The following is a 21,321-nucleotide window of genomic DNA, read 5'->3' as shown; positions in this document are numbered from 1 at the left end:
TTTTTTAGAATTGTATTTTATGAAAATAAATAATAAAACAAAGCTTATCGCAATTGTATTTTGCATATTGATTTCTGCGTCTCCTTTGTACAGTGCGAGATTATTTTTATTATAATTCTGATAAATTCATATCGTAAATAAGAAATTTCTTATGAAATGACTAGATAACGCTTCGATAGACATACTTTACGGATAACAAAATGACGTCAAATACGACTAGCGGTTTATTTAGGCGAAGAAAGAGTCCTTATTGCATGCTCGTATCAATTTACTATTTACCCAAAATTGGTTTTATATCATGTATCAAATTTAAATAAAAGTAAATGAGTTCAATGCGTGTTGTCGTTGGCACAAATAACTAAAAGCCCGTTATGATATAATGACATCGTTTATTAGTATATGTTTAATGAAATTTATTGCAAGAATCGTATAGCTAAATATAGTTGGCATGGCAACAGTCGGCCGACCGTCATAACACATACACTTTCGACTTATTCGTGAACGACACGATTATTTTAAGATTAATTTGAACCCTAGGAAGGCATGCCTCAATGGCGACAGATGAGTCTAAGAACCCCCGCAGACTATGTAAGTGATATTTCAGTCTAATTGGATTACATACTCGCATACTGCATACACTGATCGACTTCAGATCGCCGTTAATACGAACGCATACACCTTGGAAGGCAATTAGAATATAAAAAAAAACATGAACGAATGTCTTTTTGTGTTTTATTCTGTATAAATATTCAATATTATAATTTACGTGTTCAATGTTAATATTAAAAAAAAATAGATTTTATTGATCGTTTCTCTTTTTCTTTGTAAGTGGTCCATTGTATTTCAGTCCAATGACTGACAGTGTCAAAAGAAAAAAAAAAAACGATCGTCGGCCGATCAAAAGTCTGTAGTCTGCGAGGGCTATAAGTCGGAAGTCGTGTACATATCACATTTTTTTTTATCTTCAAACATACACGACATATTAACATTTGGCATAAATAACTTACGTTAAACGACAAACTAAAATAAAATAAACCCTTATAATAATTCCAAAGTTTTGTAATTCTGAAAGGCTAAAAATCAGTTTAGACATTTTGGTATATCAAGTCGAGGTTCTTTTAGGCACTGCATTACATACATATTTCACAAAAAAAAAAAAAAAAATCGTTAGCCAATTTCAATATAGCTACAGTTTAGGACGGCACCACACTGCGCTACGAGATACTTAATCGATGCCTTGGTACAGTGTGACGACGGCTTGGCTCAGATCTCATTGTATAGCGATAAGGTATCGAGGGCATACACTTGCGATGTTCATCCACCGTGCGTCATTTAACGACTAGTATATAGTAATAACTATACCCGAAACGATCCGGGACATTTTTTTTTTTTTTCAACACTACAACATCAATATCCTGATTATTATATCATTTATTTCCACTATTATTATATCGGTTACATGGGCGTATATGATACAAGCAAATAATCGTATGCGGTTTAAGCTTACAGCATATAACGTTTGTTCAAAATTCCTATATATTCTTCTTTGGAATTAGTCATAAACAATTTCGTAGATCATCATACAATTTTACATCCGAACGGAAACGGTCGCGAATAATTCGAAATCTGCCATTTCTATTTACATTTAATTAAATGTTAATATTATTATATATTTAATTAACTTTACAATCGAATCGTGTTTAATTTGTTAGAATCATAATTAGACATTCGAACACGTTTAATAAATTAATTATTCGATTATAAAGCTTTTTTGTATATATATACAATACAATTAAAAGACATTGAAAGAGTGGACCTTAAAAATTTAACAATAAGTCGAAACTTAATCTAATGCTATATCGCGACATTTTCCTTTTCGGACAAACCAATCATTCAATTTATTAATGTAGCGTCTAAAGAGCAGATACAATATTCTGTTCAATTAATTTCCCACTTCTAGGTACAACTACATCTAATTAATCTGTGAATGCATATATGAACACAATTCATATTGCTCTTATTAACATCAGTCTGATTTTTACAATACAAGAGAGAAAAAACAAAACAAAAAAAAAGAAAAAAGTACAATCATTAGAAAAAGCAAAAAAAATTAAACCAATTTTATTTTTACAAATCACTCATCATCGTTGCATAGATTTAAAAAGTTATTTATTTATTTTTTTAAATCGATGACGTCTCGAGGAAGTTCTTTTTGGAAAAACATCCTAACCACTATACGAAACAATCAATATCACCCGCGATCGAAACAAGATTATTGCTGCACTTTCAATCGTCATAGTTTATTTTTATATATTTTTTTAAATATAGTTATCACTTAAATTAAACAGTTACGACGTTTTTCCCTCGAAATGACTCCACATAGAACACATGAGTTTACAAAATATTTCTTATTAAAATAATCTAATACCAATAGTGTTATTGCAATAAATATTTTTGTCAGTCTTTGGTTCCATTCCAGTACTTAGCATAATTTAAATGCTCTATTCCGATTATTATTTTTATTAGCTATGTATAAAAATTTTGTTCGTTACAATCTCAGGGTCGATCGGGGACGCATATCACGTGCAGTTTATATTCGCCGGCATTAGAGTTAAGTGTGACACACACACAGCTACGTTATGTACCGACAGCAAAAACATTATCCGATACAAATTCATTTGTGCAAAACTGCATGATCTCTTTTTCATGACCTTAAAGTCGGTGTTGACTATAACAAAGTAATAATTATTACTACGAGGTTTAGTTACGTTTGTTGATGTAAAACGTCAACGGCTCAAGTATGATTAAGAGTTCCACTCAACTTTATAAATGTAAATACGGCGGGAGAAATATTTGTAGCAAATTGTTCAAAATTAATTTATTTTTTCTACTATCGGTATACATAAACGCAGAATCCCCGTTATGTATTCTTATATACTGAGTATGTATGCACGGTCCCAACAGTGGTGTCGATTTTTATATCTAACTGGGATAAAACTAATTTCTACGCCCTAGGAGCTTATAAAACTTCAATACTTTTGTTTTTTTTTTTTTTATTGCACATGAATTATCCAAAATCACAGTTTATTCCGATAGAGATCTATTCGAGTCTATAAGGTTTATAATTAACGCGTTTTTGTTGGAGGTAATAAGGATAAGTTTGTACACGAAAAATATAATACATTCGAAATTTTATATAACATTTTTTTTATAAAAAATAAATTATCATTTAAGTGTTTTATAAACGGAGTCATTAAACAAAACGTCGTATGTTTAATATTTGAAAATACTTTGTTTTGGCAATGTCTAGTTGATCTTGTGTTATTTAAAATCATATTTCTCACTAACACAAATTCGTTTATAATTATAATTCCAGAGTTACGTCTATCAATTTCTAAACGTAAGAACATACACACTACAATAATTAAATATAACGAAATCAAATATTAACGAAACTATAATTTTACGCCATTTAATTTATCACAATTTTTTTTTTTTGTTATTTATTTAATAATCAATAAAAAAAACTAGTATAAATTGTTTTTTTGAAAATTTGATCAATATCAGTAGTAATGAGAGTAAAAAAATTTAAATTGTGTATATCAAAAATAAATAAGCTCATTTTAAAGAATAAACGAGGTACTTCTACGATACTTTTAAAGGTTGTGATGTTGTATTTTTCACATAAATTCAAGTCCAAATTTGGTTATTTTAAATTTTTATATATCCATATCCAGTCTTGTCTACGAATTCGTTCTTTACGATATGCAATTAGTTTTGTATCATAAACTAGCGGTACTTCATATTGGTAGGTAAACTTTGAATGATAGAAATTGGACATGGTGTCTATAGGGGTTGACTCTGAAAATATTTTATCTTGTTTAAAAAAATAAATATATCGCACCTTTAGAATGTGACGTAACTAAGATTATTTCAATAAATTAATATCTACAACATACATTTTTTTTTTAATAATTTTTAATATAAGCCAAGGACACAGATTATATCCATAATTTGAATAGCTTAATAAAGCTATAAACGCATTATAATTTAGCAATGCGTTTAATGTAAAGAATTAAAGAGTTTTAAAGAATGCTAATATCGAAGCTGAAATGTCACGTTACCATAGAGAGAAATTTATTCCTCGTCCTTTCTTCAGCACAAATATATGTGTATATCTAAAGGTGCGGTATTTTGACCTAAAATCTATTATAATACCGAGTTACCAGTTTGGAAGAGACAATTTACGTTCCTACAACGATAATTTATATAAACTGAATGGGTAACGGGGAAGAATGACCAGAGTCAAGTCAAGTGAATTTATACTAACTTGAGATAGGAATGCCATCTAGTTCGTTTTTACGTAAACTATCTTATGATGATACAGTATCGGTAAAATGATAAATCGATATACACGTAAAATCGATGTTACGATAACCATGTTCTTTGGTTTGTCACGAACTTACATAGTTATAAAATATGTTTAAAAATAAGACATGTTTTTTTTTATGATTTAGCTGATCTTTATTCCCCCTTAACCTTCAATTGAAAAAAAAAACTTAACGTCAACTAAACTTGTATATAGCGAATACTTAAAACGCTGTTTTATTCGAACAACGCAAGTGTCTACGTTACACGTGCAAAACGTAATACAACTTTGTAAATTGAACCAATCGCGATTGGCCTTTCAAATAACCATTAAATAAAATTTAAAAAAAAGAGAGAAAATTTATCGATCAATCTTGGAATTAAATCGATTCGTCATAAATCAACAATCGCTATGTATTTAAAGTTCGTTCTTGATATTTCGACGGGTTTAGGGACATCACGGAAGTCCCGTGTCTACAAAAAACTACAAAAAACTGCAAATGTTATGCGTCACCCGACATCGATCATTGGGTACTAAATACTCGGAACACGGAACGGAATTTTGAACAACGTGTCTATGCGAAAAAGAACCTCATGTAAACGTATACATTAAAAAGCAAAACAAATATTAGTTCATTTTGATATGTTCCTCGCTCATTTACAAACTATAATCGGTGATGTATTGATTCGTTTGATGAACAGCTGATTTTATTTTAATATATTTTATTTTTTTTCACCTAAATTATATTAGTAAAAATAACGAAAATTCCCTAAATGCTGCTAAAGAAAGGATCAGTCTCTCGTGAATACAAATGACGTTCGGGTAAACTATACAACGAAAAGGCACTCTCTGTTTAAATTCTACTACGTTTCAATATATTGCATACAAAACAACATCACCGTACTTTACCGAACACCGAAATAATTTCAACAAACAAACGAACTGTCAAACGACAACGTCCAGCTAGTATTACAAAATAGATTACAAAAAACGTTATACGTAATTGGAGTTGCGTTTTATTTTTAAACTTTTAAGTCTTCTATAATGGAGGGTGCCGTAGTTGATATAGTTTACCGTTCCTTTGATAATTTGAAAATCAAACCTAGGATGTTTACCTACGTAGCAGTAATGTAACTGTTCAGGCCTCGCTGATATATCTTCTATTCTCACTCGGCCAATTGTTCTGAAATTGAAATTTTTTTGTATCATTAGTGCGAAAGCTTCATGTTTAATGTTACCGTTAATAATTGATATTTGTTATAAATATTTTAATATGATATTGTTTTAGTGAACGATTTACTATACAATTTTTTTTTTAAACAAATTACTCACATAACCTATTCCAATGGAGTAAAGATGAAGAAACATATAACTATACAAAAGCGCGACAAGGATATTTTGGCTCGTGGCCAAAGTCGGAATTAACGTCGACAAGTGATAATATAATGTAATTGGAAATCCTTAATTCCCATCCATAATAACTGATTATGTAAATAGTATAATGTGTGATCTTCAAGTTATTTATCGTCCATAAAATTGCTCCACAAGGGTGAATTGAAAAAGTAAAGACAGACTTTTGATAACGATAGCGTATAATTGTGATGAAGATGAATGATAGAATGAGTATCCCGAGATGTGATAATTCGATTTAATTGATAAAAAACATGATTATAGTAAAACATCTCCAAATGCTCCCTGCGATTTGAACCTCAATAAAAGCTTTATAAGGTGATATCTACATTTTAGAACTATATTTAATTTGATTTAGTAGAATAATTCAATATTAAGAATTATGATAAGTTAGATGGCCCAGTGGTAAGAACGCGTGAATCTTAACCGATGATCGTGGGTTAAAACCCGGGCAAGCACCACTGAATTTTCACGTGCTTAATTTGTGATTATAATTCATCTCGTGCTTTACGGTGAAGGAAAACATCGTGAGGAAACCTGCATGTGTCTAATTTCACTGAAATTCTGCCACATGTGTATTCCACCAACCCCATACTATATACTATATACTAACACCTATTATACTGTAAACTTGGTGACTGAGCTCATATCGGTTAGGAATTTAACATTCTTAATTAGACTTCGTATTATTTATCTGTGACTTTCAACATTACGTCGATTAAATTGTCACTCATTACTTGTGACATGGTTTTAAATGAAAAGCGAACAGCGTGTCTAGTGCGAGTGTTTTATTTATTCGATATCGTCAACGTTAACTGCGATTTTTATGGAATAAACACAGCGCCCTCTGGTGACAATAATTGAAATTCCATACAAATCGCAGTTTACTTTAACGCTATCGACCAAGTAAAAAAAAAACTCTAATTAGATACACTGGAAACCGCATAACACTACACACTAACAGCCTGTTAATGTCCCACTGCTGGGCTAAGATTTCCTCTCCCTTTTGAGGAGAAGGCTTGAACCTTATTCCACCACGCTGTTCCAATGCGGGTTCGCAGAATACACATGTGGCATAATTTCAATGAAATTAGACAAATGCAGGTTTCCTTACGATGTTTTCCTTCACCGTCAAGCACGTGATGAATTATAAACACAAATTAAGCACGTGAAAATTCAGTGGCACTTGCCCGGGTTTGAACCCACGATCATCGGTTAAGATTCACGCGTTCTAACCACTAGGCCATCTCGGCTAAATCCCACGGAATATGTAAAATCTAGGGTTTGATTATCTTTACTCCCTCTGTCATCGGAACATTGTATTTATGTAACTTAACTTGTGTTTGTGTCGATTAAAACATTGTATTGTTTTAACAAAATAAATCTACTAAAGTATTGAATAACGGCCTCACATATAAACGCTGTTTAGCGGGTGCTCATAACACAAAACACTCATTTATCTCTTGTTGTAATCATTGATTTGGCATTTGATAGAAGACAAGAAGAGATTGGTAAATCTGAATCGCGGGGGAGACAAACAATTCTAAATTCAAAGTGTAATCTGAGGGATAAATTATTTGGTCATTTGATATTCTACAAATACCGATGATCTGGATACGAACATTGGTTCGCAGTTTTAGTTGTGAAAACGGGAAACATAAAGGAGAATCGAACTGACAAGTGCAGACAAGTAATCAAAAAGTGTATGAAAGCGTGGATAAAAATGTAGGGCACAGATAATAGAAAATTATAATCTCACCAGCCAGCGGTCGTCGAGGTCTGAACCCACGACTTCCGTCTGGTCCTCGCGGCGCTCTCGCCACCACAACACGAGGCGCGGCCGAATCTTCGAGCGAGACAGTACGCAGTCTCGCCAGTAGTCGCTCGGGTCGCTCGCTCCGGGCTTTCGTTATCGGCTTGCTGCTGTTGACATTGCATGGTTTACAAGAAAATATATAATATTATCAAATAAATCATGCGAATTGTGAACGAATTCATTATTTTTTTTTTTTTAATATATAAGCTAGCGCTTGACTATTATCACACCTGATGGAAAGTGATGATACAGTCTAAGATGGAGCGCGCTTACCTAGAAGATGCCTATTCACTCTAGACTTGAAGGTACCCGTATTGTAGGTCGTGGGGAAAACGGAGGTCGGGAGTATATTCCAAATCTTAGCAAATCGTTTCGTAAATTTAGGTAATTTGTACCAACATTTGCCCGTGACATACTAATGACAATAGTCCTTGGCTAAGAAAATTATTGACTTGATTTGAACTATGTATCAACTTTTTATCGACAATTCTCTCACAATATATAATTACATTATATAATTACTGTGATACCTTTCGTAACGTATAATTTAAAAAAACAAGTTTTTCTTTTTTATTGTTTTAACAGGCAATGTTTAATTATTCTAATATAAACAACGCGATGTTCACGACATACTAAATTATTTATTTTAAATATCATGAGATTTCATAGAAAAATAAATAATCTGTGACAAATATCTTACCCAATTTTAACAACATTACAAGCTGACGACTTTCCGTTCCTGGGATTCGTTAACATGACAAACTCGACCGAGTCACCAGACTGCAGATCTGACGGGTTGCCGCGCACCTCGGACATATGGAAGAACAGCCGCCGGTTATCTTCGCCCTCTATTGATAGGAAACCAAATCCACCTGTAATTGTCGGAATTATTCTTAATATATTTAACCTTAAAACATAATAATTATTATATTTTAATGATAATTATATTATATCCTTACTAATATTATAAATGCGACAGTAAGTTTGTTTGTAACGCTTTCACTTCCTAAGTACTAAGCCGATCGTCATTGAATTTTACGTACACTGGACTGGTGGTAGGGCTTTGTGCAAGCTCGTCTGGGTAGGTACCACCCACTCATCAGATATTCTACCGCAAAACAGCAATACTTGATATTGTTGTGTTCCGGTTTGAAGGGTGAGTGAGCCAGTGTAATTACAGGCACAAGGGACATAAAATCTTAGTTCCCAAGGTTGGTGGCGCATTGGCTATAAGCGATGGTTGACATTTCTTAGAATGCCAATGTCTAAGGGCGTTTGGTGACCACTTACCATCAGGTTGCCCATATGCTCGTCCACCTTCCTATTCTATAAAAATAAAAACACTTCGTCCGAAGTACAGAACAAGATACAGGCTAACCTAACACCTCCCCACCTTTTCGCACGCGGGCGAAGACGGCAACTTGGTTACTAGTAATATTATATTTATTTTCTTATTCATATTATAAGTATGCAGTAAGGAAACGAGAACTCATGGATTTTATTTAAGTTATTTTCACGTCCGTATGTTATTTACTTCCCTTTTAAAAAAAAATTTCAAGCCATTCCAAGTCCAACAAGTCCTTGCATCAGGGTTCAAGATATTTCTATACACAATTTCATCAAATAACGTTATGTATTTTAAAAGTTAATCCAAGGCACACATTGAGACTAGAGTTATTGTGTTAATTATAAAATTACTATATATTATTTACTATTATGTAAAGGCCTACATATTTAATTGTCTTCTAATCTTGATGGGCCGGTTGGCGTGGTTTGTAGATACTTGCCCTTCACGCCGAAGGTTGTGGGTTCGATTCCCACCCAGGACAGAAATTTGTGTACATGAACATGTCTGTTTGTCTTGAATCTGGGTGTAATTATCTATATAAGTATGTTTTTACAAAAGAAAAGTAGTATATGTAGTATGTCAGTTGTCTGGTTTCCATAGCACAAGCTCTGCTTAGTTTGAGATCAGAAGGCCGTGTGTGAATAACGTCCCAGGATATTATTTATTATCATTATTCCAATTCCAAGTCTTATTGCATCGTATACTAACATATTTTCTTTGAAAAACTGTCATGTTAAACTGACATCGTTATTTGATTAATCATTAATTTTATCGAGATAATAATTATACGCTCAACATTATTATTGATTAAATTCTAATCACGTATGAACTTGGACGAGGTCGCATATGATATGTCGTTTTAAATTATCGATTCGAAGCATTATATGCAAATAATATTATATAGCTACCTACTATATACCGTATGTATGTATATATATTACAGTTAACTAAGTTTCAAGCGGTAACGCGATTTACAAACCATTCTACTACGCCTAACTAACCTCGACCATTCATATAATCCTAAGTGCAAATCTTATGAGTTATTATGAACGTTATTTAGCGGCTCTTTCTATCATTATTATAGAAATATATAGAACGACGAGCCGGTTGGCGTGGTTGGTACATACTTGCCTTTTCACGCCGAAGGTTGTGGGTTCGATTCACACCCAGGACAGACATTTGTATGCATGAACATGTCTGGGAGTAATTAACTATATAAGTATGTATTTAGAAAAGAAAAGTAGGATATGTAGTACATCAGTTGTCTGGTTTCCATAGCACAAGCTTTGTACAAGCTTAAATTGAGATCAGACGGCCGTGTGTGAAAAATGTCCCAGAATATTATTATTATTTTGACATTCGAAAAAAGAAGACACTGCCATGTTGAAATAATCACTCGCTAAACATTTTCAAAATCAATATCTCAATTTTTAAAATACATATCTACAAACGAATTCAATATAAACTCATCGAGTATTTTCGGGTGAATTTCGTGTCATTTGAATGTACGACGGATACGACGTTTATACTTTGGGTCTATTTTTGTCCGCGTGTCATCAAGGTGCATCATGTACAGACAATTCTCATCACAGGAGAAGGAAAGACAAATTAACAACTTTGGCATTCTAGTGAAATGTTATATATTCGTCGAAATGTTGGATAATCATGTTGGTCATTAAGGATTCGTGAGAAAAAAAATATAGCATTTTACACTTGGTCGGTACCATGTTGTAGGTACTTTAAATGAAATAGTCTTGTAGTATAAACAAAGATATATTCAAGTCGTTTTTTTTACTATTAATCAGCCAGCGTTTGACCGTTGACTTGCATGATGTTAAGCATCGACACGGTCTAGGATGTAGCACGCTTGCCTATAAGAAACCTGTTCACTCTGGATTTGAAGACCACCAACATTGTACCTATCAGGAAATACGGACTCAGGCAAAGCATTCCATAGTTTCGCAGTGCGATTGATGAATGTGGATTCAAAGCGCTTCGTACGTAGGCGTGGAATTTTCAATGTGTACCTGTGTCGCTTTGGTCGCGTTGGCCTGGCCGTTCGATGGTAAAAGTATCGTTCGACTGTTTGTCGTGCAAAAGCAAAGCTATTAACAAATCAAATCGAATATGTAAATCTAAGGTTTGTTTATCGCTATTCCTTCCTCGATAGACTACACCAGCGATATCAAACTTTTTATAACACAAGAATGTGATAGTCATAGTATCGGGCCGCGAACAAAATATATTAGGGTTCGTTATTATTTAAAAAAAAAATGTAATCGTTTTTTTTACGTTATAGATACAGATACACTTTGTAATATCCGGGGCCATAATCAGTTATTTTATTCAAAATATTTAGGAGATAAAAAAAATCGAAATTTAAAATAGTTGAAAATAAAGTGGGCCGACCACAAAATTGCGGCCGGCGGACCGCAGATTGAGTACAGCTGGCCTACACGGTCCCGATCCATCTCCCAATTGGCACGATTAAGAAATAAACTTAAACGAACATATTTACTATAGTACTTTAAGCCGTATTGCCGTTCTTAGTAAATACAACAGTAAGACATATAATCGTTTGTGTTTGATCAGTGCGATTATCATAGCCAATCAAGTGCGCGGACGGATTATGGACAACCAATCACTCAATCAATCACGACACCTTTTGACCATTCTGATTGGTGAATATTCCATTGTTATAACTGCTATTGTATTGTATGTGTATTGTTATTGTAATGGCCACTATGTCCATTATATCTCATCTGCCTGTAATTACACAGACCGACTTCAAGCAGGAAGGCAGCAATACAGAGTGTTTGTGGGAGGGAACTCAATGTCTATCACAATTTAACTGCGTAAAACAAAGCGTAATAAAACGATATATTCGGTAAAAATTTAGATACATAGCATCGAAAATTAAAAAAAAAAGGGAATGTATATGAGTTAAATATATTAATTACATTTATTGTATACATTTTACGACTTGAAAATGGGCGACCTGATGGTAAGTGGCCACCACCGCTAATAGACATTGGCGCGTAAGAAATATTAACAATTCCTTACATCGACATTGCGCCACCAACCATAGGAACTATGATGTTATATACCTTGTGTCTTTAGTTATACTGAGTCACTCATAGTTAAAACCGGAATACTTCGTGTATTCCTGTTTGGCGTTAAAGTAAGTGTTAAGTGAGTGCACAAAGCCTTTTATGTATAGTTAGTAAGACAGTCATATCCTAAAATTCATTATAGCCTATCATAGTATGCTGGGACGACAATCCCACAAAACTCGAAAGACAATGTCGCACTGGCAACTTCCTAATTCACGCTTGATACTGCGATTTTCTTGTCAGCCTAAGAAACCTAATACAATCTAACCTTTGGACAGACCTGGCAGCCGATACCTCATGATCTGCAGCGGTACAAGTAAGCTACACAATCAAGCGGATATTACCTTTTATAGCATCAACAACGGCGCGTCTCTTCTTCCTAATAGGTATAATGTTGGTAGCTCTGCCTTCGACGTCTGCTTGAAAGGTAACAGGGTCGCCCACTTGGAGGATTTCACGTTTGCATGCGAGACCCATGATTCCAAACTCGTAGGTTGACCCTCCCTCCATTTGAATGAGACCTAATGGAAATAAAATAAGTTACATTATATACAATAAAAACCCGAAACCGCCAAGTAAATATATTCTCTATTCTAAAGGGAAAAATGGTTATATTTATTTGACCTTGCTTTATACCATTTGAGTTACCTCACAATATTTTCTTTCAATTCGGAGCAAGAGATGATTAATAAACACAAAATTGGTAAGTGACATCTTAGTTGTGCTCGTCGCACTTTGAACACGCGATAAGGATTCACGTTTAATAATAATAATGTCCTCCAGACCGATTTCGACCACGGCGGCCAATCTCAAGAGAGATTAGCCAAGTGCGCAGGAGATATTATAGTGCACAAGTGTGTGCTCAAACACAGGTGCACTCTCTATTCCCTAACTCCCATAATCCGATGGGACGACAATCCGGAACACGACCGGAAAGAATTCAAGCGCAGGACCAACGGCTTTACGTGCTTTCCGAGACACGGGAGTGTCCACACTTCCAACTTCCAGACTCCGGACTGCTACTGAGAATTTTCTAACAGAAAAACCCAATAACTTTTCATTGACCCGACCTGGGAATTTAACCCAGGACCTCCGGGTGTGCGGCCTAATATCAAGCAACTAAACCAACGAGGCAGTCATATTATTCATATTCTATACGTATATACGTATATACCGTATGTACTGGTGGTAGGGCTTTGTGCAAGCTCGTCTGGGTAGGTACCACCCACTCATCAGATATTCTACCGCAAAACAGCAATACTTGATATTGTTGTGTTCCGGTTTGAAGGGTGAGTGAGCCAGTGTAATTACAGGCACAAGGGACATAAAATCTTAGTTCCCAAGGTTGGTTGCGCATTGGCTATAAGCGATGGTTGACATTTCTTACAATGCCAATGTCTAAGGGCGTTTGGTGACCACTTACCATCAGGTGGCCCATATGCTCGTCCTCCTTCCTATTCTATAAAAAAAAAAAAAAAATGAAACGAGGGAAAAACTCAAAACATAATTCAGTAGAAATCAAGTGCTTCTTGCGGTGCCGCCGGACCAGACATTACCATTACTTCTGTGGCACAGATTATCTAAGTATTCCTAGAGTATTGAAATAATAAATAATATACGATTACCTGAATATTTCGCCTGATCGGGATTCAAAGCTCGCAGTGTACGTGTGACCGTTCCGTTAAGTGTTGGGTCTAATGGTTTCGCGATGGTAACTGATCCCCTTGGCAGTACTCGTACGAATTCAGCACTTGCACACCCACCCCCGGACCCGTTCAGACGACCGAGACTGTACTCCACTTCTGTACCCAACTCCAATCCGTCGGGACTGCCTTCCAAATTACTGAAACGATATTCCATTTATGGTATTTGAGGGTTAGTATTAACTTATCAACTGATGTTCCTGTTTATCCTGGATTAATTTAAACGTTTCTTTTAATTTCATTTAATTTTTATAATAAAAAATCATTTAAACTTCAATATATCTCATATTAAGATAATTTCGTAGATCAACTAATATAGACTTTACAGCCGAAGACAGAGCAGTTTAGAAATATAACATAAATATGTAATGTCCTATTTGATATAAGCATTTATATTATAATTTATCATCTATTTTATATGAAATGAAATTATTGCCTATACAAGTAAAATGAATATAATAAACTATTCATATTTTTATAATAAAATGTAGATCAATTGAATTTATAATTTAAAAGAGAAATTAAACGTAATATTACTGTTAACAGCATTTCATGCAATATAAATCATCCGCTCAGCGCTAAAAATTAATTTAACTATCAAACTAAGTAGACGATATTTACATATACACGAAATAATCGCTTACGTTCCTTTTATATCCCATACTTGTTGCATTCAATCATATATATATAAGGTTGTAAGTACGTTGTTCAATCAATCAATCAATCAATCAATCAATCAATCGTTTTGAAACCAACACAAAAAAAAAAAAATACCGTACGTAATATCTATTGGAAATACAGTAATCAATAACGTTGAGCAATTTTCCAAGTGAGCTAATCAAACAATTACGAGTGGATTGACGTTGTTTTCTCATAACACCGATCATGTTATTTAAGTTCTTAAATCGATTTTAACCGTTACGTTTGTCCTTTGAAATAGAACACACGTATCATTCGCATGGCACGCGATATAAAAAAAAAAAAAAACAAACAAAAAAAGCAAAAAAACGAAAACTATATCTAAAATAAACAGCCATGCATTTCGCTTTGCACCGATATCCAAATGAAAATTCAGTAATTAAATAAATTAAAAAAAAAAAAAAACCGCAATGCAAATAAAATTAATGAACATTCGAAGCACAACAAACAAGAAAGCGATGACGCTTATCGGTTACAAAGATTAATGTACACATAAATAACACTAAGTTTTAAAATATACTATGGGATCGTTATTCGCATCGCTTCAACACAATATAAATATATATAATAGGTATAATTTCACATCAAAAGCCCATAGAGTACATATTTAACGACCAGAGTTTTTTTTTTTTTTTTTCATGTATATTGCCTGTTTTAATTCACCTGAAATGAAAGAACACCTCCTTGGTGTGGTCCGCTGTTTCGATGAAACCAAAACCGTCCTTCAGCGCAGCTATGAATCCCTGCATTATTGGACGCATGTTGTTGCCACCGTTTGAATTTCCGTTCGTGAGGCTGTGCTGTATCTGAATGGACATCGCAATTAACTCCTTTGTCCTTTTAACCTGTGAAATTTAAAAAATAATAATAATACAATTAATCATTAGAAATTATTTGATTCACACTAATTTATTTAATTAGTAACAGCCTGTTAATGACCCACTGCTGGGCTAAGGATTCCTCTCCCTTTAGAGGAGAAGATTTGGAGCTTATTCCAACACGCTGCTCCAATGCGGGTTGGTAGAATACACATGTGGCAAAAATTCAATGAAATTAGAACCATGAAGGTTTCATCATCATCACGATGTTTTCCTTCACCTTCAAGCACGAGATGAATTATAAGCACAAATTAAGCACAAGCATTATAATATTATATTACATTAATAGTGTAATACGTTTATTAGTATTAAAAAAAATAGATTATCTTATAAATGTGCAAATATCCGTTGAAAGCATTTTATAGAAAGAACTATTTATATATCTTTCAATTTAAGAAAAATACGAGATATCAGGGACAGTTCGTTCGAAATACGAAAATAAATATCGGATTTCCATTGTATAGAAATAGATAACATCCTATAAAACTCCGTAAATATATCCTCATATCTACGGAGCTGTGCTTTGTTAGTTAAACATTTTTATACAAAAAAAAAACTTACCTGATAAATGTCGAAGGTTACTTTGTCGCCGACACGTGGAAGCATTTTCGATTCACATTTCTTTGCTGTATACGTGATGGATTTCTTCATATTGTTTATTTGACATGTTATGATGCCAGTTTCCTAAAACAAGCGATACATTTTAATTAAAAAAAAACACAAAAACATGTTGTAAATAAAACTTTAATTATGTTTATTTATTTATTTATAGAAAGGCAGACTCGCTAATAGGCCACCTGCCGATAAGTGGTCATCACTACCAATAGAAAATGTAAGAAATATAAATCGTTCAAGCCGCCAATGCGGCGCCAACCTTGGGAACTAAGATATATAAAGTCGTATATGCACTGGGTTTAGTTACACTGGGTCACTCTACATTCATACCAAAACAAGGCAATACGAACAGTTTCGTGATAGAAACATTGATTTTTGTATGGTACATAAGCAGACGAGATTGCACAAAGCCCAACCAAAAGAACTAAGATAGTAGAAATAAATACATATAAACGAAATAAAACTCATCACGAGATCTCCTAAACTATCCGCCCGATTGACTTGAAATCCGTCTCAGTAACTCTTTCCACTATACTATCCAAAATACATTTTTCTTCTTATCTACCCAAAGTGTAGATAGTAAAACTATAATTGTTACGATGCAAAGTCCAAGCGAAACCATAGTCCAAGAAAAACTCATACGCATAGCATGTATGATGTATGATATGCATTTACGTAGCACATAACTATTTAACTATATATAATAAAGAAAAGAATACGAGTATATACTTATTCGAAAATAAAACTTAACATCAGTAGAATATTAAAATTTGCGACAAAGACTTTTATATCGTTATAAGACTTGTGTTTTAAAACTCTTCTTCGTGACGTCCTTATGACAGATTTCGACTACGGCGGCGAGATCTCGAATGCAAATTGGCTAAATGCGCAGAATATATTATAGTGCACAAGTGTGTGCGCAAACAGTTGCACTCTGTTCCCTCACAAACACAAATCCGATGGGATGGCAAATCCGACACGATCGGAAAGAGTTCAGGCGCAGGAGAAACGGCTTTACGAGCTTTCCGAGACGCGTGTACACACTTCCAACTTCGACACTCCGGGCTACTACTGAGAATTTTTCGACCGAAAAACCAAAAATTATTTTCTAATCCCGACACAGGGTTTGAACCCAGGATCTCGGGATGTACTACTTGAAGGCTAGAAGTTTGAACAACGAGACGGAAAAATTCTTCGTAATAAATTCTTAAGTAGAAATGACATAAACGGAACAACGAGGTCGCCGCCTAGCTGGAATAATGCGCTTAAGTTACTTTGACTTTTTAAGTTGCAAATTTTCAACTTCACTGCTCAACTATATGATTACTTTATTACGTTATATATGTATATAACTTTAAGTATCGCAAAACATCGAAATAGTTTGCAATTATTTGCAATTCTTCGGTGGTTTATTTTTTGTTGACAATTCAAGTTTATTACTTTTGTCATCAATTGTTGTGAACACTAATTTTGCCAATTTTCCTTTGCTGTAGACTTTCTAATCCCAAATCGAATATTTAGAAACAAACAGAAAGCTTTGTTTTCTTCTCATTGTGTATCGCTGTTTAACGGCAAACGAGCTTCAAATTTAAATACAAATAAACTTGTTCCATACTCTTTGATAAACAACATTGAATTAAAAGAAATATTTCAAAATTAGATAAATAAATTAGTCAGTACCATATACACTTTCCGTAAACGGTACAAACAACAAAATCACTCGATTATTATATTTAATATATTGATACTAACATCATAATTAAATACAGAATATTGCGTCCAAACAAATTCCCTACAAAACCTTGAACAAATATAACGTCCAACCAAAGTCCATTAGATGATTGAAAAAAAAATACACTCGCATCAAATATAATAACAATCGTCTCAATCAATAAATATGACCTAACCACTCATTTCTCAATTACCATACAAAGATTCGCGCACAATCAAAAATTGCATTCAATCCATCCCAATCTTCGTCCAAACCGCCGAATAAAAAGCAAACGACATACAAGTGGTGCATAAGTTTATATATCACCTGTCATTAATGCTGTGTACCCTACAGTCAAGGGGAACGACGATATCGACAATTATGTACTTTATTGCAACGTAATAAGGTATATAATAAATAGCTTGCACGCAATCACAAACAACATTTATTCGTTTAATATTGGATCGTTTGAACTTTACGTGTGAACGCTTCAAATATACTGTGATGTTATTATAAAAATTGATTGAATTATTTGCAGTCACGTCAGGAGGCACTAATAAGATAAAATATCGGAGCTCCGGTCTGCTCAGTTATTAAATTAATATGGAAAATCTTTGGATATATTTTTTCTACGGTAATCTATTAAAGTTAAAATATAATTTATAATAAAATAATACTTTTAATCCTTAGTAAATCAGTTAAATTTTTAGCTCAATAGTTAGATGTGACAACAGGGTACTTCGTGCACTGTTTCACTTAGCACAGGCTACGGCACGTTGAAACATACGCTATAACACAATTGCTATACAAAAAAAAAAACCGTAAGAGCTTGTTAATGTCCCAATGCTGGGCTAAGGCCTCCTCTCCCTTTTTGAGGAGAAAGTTGACAACTGTATGACAATCTATTTTCAATTGAAAGGAATATAAAATTAAACTGATATAAATACATTTGAATCAAACTTAAATTGAATTTCAATCTATTCTCATATCCAGGTTATTGAAATAAAATGAAATTTTTTATTTTAAGTCTGAATTGAAGTTATTTCAAATTAAATTTAGAATATTAATATCGAATCAACGGTTAGTCTTGTTCAAAGTACAACCTACCTATCATATCTCCCCCAATTCTATGTATAGCTAACAAATTAATGTGACAAGGTGCATACGTATATGAATAAGAACATTCCTAATATTTAACTCTTATTATTAAATATAACAACAAGATCACGCATTTATAATCACATTTCGACTAACGATAGGAATTGTGGAAACTCGTCTTGATAGGTAGTATCCACACATCAGCTACATAGAACTACAGCGCATTCTATCACCCAAATTATGTGAGTAATCAAATGTAATCACAGACATAAGTGACGTAACATCTTATAAACCATTTTGAGGCATAATGGCGTACTGTACCCAGTTCATGTTTCTTTAACTGACAGAGCGGGAGAAGGTTACTTTACTAACTCACCACCAGTAGACCATTTGCGTCTGTCTCCTTCCTATAGTATTTTTTTTTTTATAATTAATAGGCCAGCGTTTGACCGTTGACTTGCCTGATGTTAAGCATCGACACTGTCTAGGATATAGCACGCTCGCCTATAAGAAACCTGTTTTCTCTGGATTTGAAGACACCAACATTGTACCTATCAGGAAATACGGACTCAGGCAAAGCATTCCATAGTTTCGCAGTGCGAATGATGATTGTGGATTCAAAGCACTTCGTACGTAGGCGTGGAATTTCCACTGTGTACCTATGGCGCTTTGGTCGCGTTTACCTGGCCGTTCGATGGTAAAAAGGGGCGGGAGGAAATTGATACTCTAATTATACAAATTACTTAAAGAATGTAATAACTCACAGAAGGCGGCTGTCTAGTGGGGCTAAAGGACGACGATGAAGATGAAAACGCTTGGGCTTCTTTGGCGATGATGCCGCGTACTCCGCGTTCGAGGAGCGACTCGAATTGCACGGTACCGGGTGATAAGTGTTTGATACGAATTGCAGATTGACGGGTGTTCATATTGGAGAACGTCGACACGGGGTCCACTGTGAACTCGACCTGGTTACAAACATTATTTATATTATATTATCCGCTAAAATAATTATAGCATATCAAAAATTATGTCACCTCACAGTTCCAGTACAAAATTTATGTATAACCGTTTTAGGTAAAGATACCTAAGACCTGGAAATAATCGGCAAAAGTAGATCAGAGACATAATTATTATTTTTTTAGACATTCTGAAGATTCACAAATCTTTAATACAGTTTTTTGTGTATCTGTTAGTGTGGTAATTTTGGGCAGTTTCAAAATCACCTACAAACGATTCGACTACATATATTAATATATATATGTATCTATATATCACAAAAAAAATGTAATGTTTTAACATATTATAAAGCGGAAACTATAAACTAAAACAATATGAAAGTTTCATATCAATCGAATAAATATTTTTGCATGAAACTGGAAAAAACAAAACAATTACCTCTTTAATATTAGTATGATATATTTTGTTATTTAAACCGGCGATCGTTTCTTTTAGTATTCGTTTGATCGTGTTGTCATTATTATATAATGTCATGAAATTTAAATTCATCATTAACTACACACACACACCACAAACAACTCTCGACATTATTTTTTACAGATTTATATATTATATATTAATATATCAATTGTATAAATTGATGTATTATAAACTTTTTACCGGAATCATTTTATGAAAATGTATACGTATTATGTCACAAAATAATAACAAGTCTTGTACGCTTTGTTGTTAGCTTACAGACGTAACAAGCAGCTTGTTCCTTGTATGATAAAATTTACGTCAAAAATTTCAGAAAATTCTTTTATGATTTAACGAATAGCTTTTGTATACATTGAAAAGTTTCCGTGAATTTTATTTATAATTAAACCTTGTTTTGCATAAAATTTTCTCATTCGTGTAAGAGTACGAGTACGTACCTCATCACCAACACTGAGCTCCTGTCCAAGACGGAGAACCTCAGCAAAATGGAAGAACATGGTTTGCTCCCTCTCGACGCAACGGATGAACCCGAAGCCCTCCTTGAGGGACGAGACGACGCCTTGTTCCCTCCTGTTTAATATAAAAATACATGTATTAAAATAAAATAAATGTCAACACACAAACATACGATTTACGTTTGTTATTCATGTTGAATACACAAAATAACAAAGAGTTATTTATTAATCTTGCCGTACCGTAGTCGTGGAGTGTTCATCGAGATATGTTAATAATAATAATGTCCTCCAGACCGATTTCCACCACGGTGGCCAATCTCAACGGAGATTAGCCATCTACGCAGACTATATTATATGGCACAAGTGTGTGCGCAAACACAGGTGCACTTTCTATTCCCTAACTGTCATAATCCGATGGGACGGCAATCCGGAAAGAGTTCAGGCGCAGGACCAAAGGCTTTACATGCTTTCCGAGGCACGGCAGTGTACACATTTCCAACTTCCAGACTCCGAGCTGCTACTGAGAATTTCCTGACAGAAAAACCCAATAACTTTTTATTTGCCAGACCTGGGAATTGAACTCAGGACCTCCGGGTCTGCGGCCTTACATCAAACCACTAGATCAACGAGGCAGTTAAATGAAATATGTTAATTGGTACACAATACTTA

General features: G+C 34.0%; 1 protein-coding gene across 5 annotated transcripts in view; it reads right to left on the bottom strand.

Moving 5' to 3' along the window:
• LOC126780471 (cold shock domain-containing protein E1) overlaps positions 1–21,321 on the bottom strand; it is a 42,320-nt gene that overhangs the window by 2,126 nt on the left and 18,873 nt on the right. For 3 of the 5 annotated variants that reach the window (XM_050504979.1, XM_050504981.1, XM_050504978.1), the window contains exons 8-16: positions 20,635–20,767; positions 19,525–19,725; positions 15,898–16,020; positions 15,122–15,303; positions 13,682–13,899; positions 12,401–12,577; positions 8,296–8,467; positions 7,539–7,702; positions 372–5,552 (exon numbers count right to left, since the gene is read on the bottom strand). In XM_050504979.1, coding sequence (XP_050360936.1) covers positions 5,536–5,552; positions 7,539–7,702; positions 8,296–8,467; positions 12,401–12,577; positions 13,682–13,899; positions 15,122–15,303; positions 15,898–16,020; positions 19,525–19,725; positions 20,635–20,767 — 1,387 coding nt within the window. In that variant the 3' untranslated portion in view covers positions 372–5,535. Of the gene's footprint in view, positions 1–371; positions 5,553–7,538; positions 7,703–8,295; positions 8,468–12,400; positions 12,578–13,681; positions 13,900–15,121; positions 15,304–15,897; positions 16,021–19,524; positions 19,726–20,634; positions 20,768–21,321 lie in introns of those variants that run through there. The other 2 variants (XR_007670506.1, XM_050504982.1) reach the window with 2 other exon arrangements.

This window comes from Nymphalis io, chromosome Z (assembly GCF_905147045.1).
Source record: "Nymphalis io chromosome Z, ilAglIoxx1.1, whole genome shotgun sequence".
Taxonomy (NCBI): domain Eukaryota; kingdom Metazoa; phylum Arthropoda; class Insecta; order Lepidoptera; family Nymphalidae; genus Nymphalis; species Nymphalis io.
Note: the sequence above shows the minus strand (reverse complement) of the source record. Positions and strands in the feature narration are given on the sequence as shown.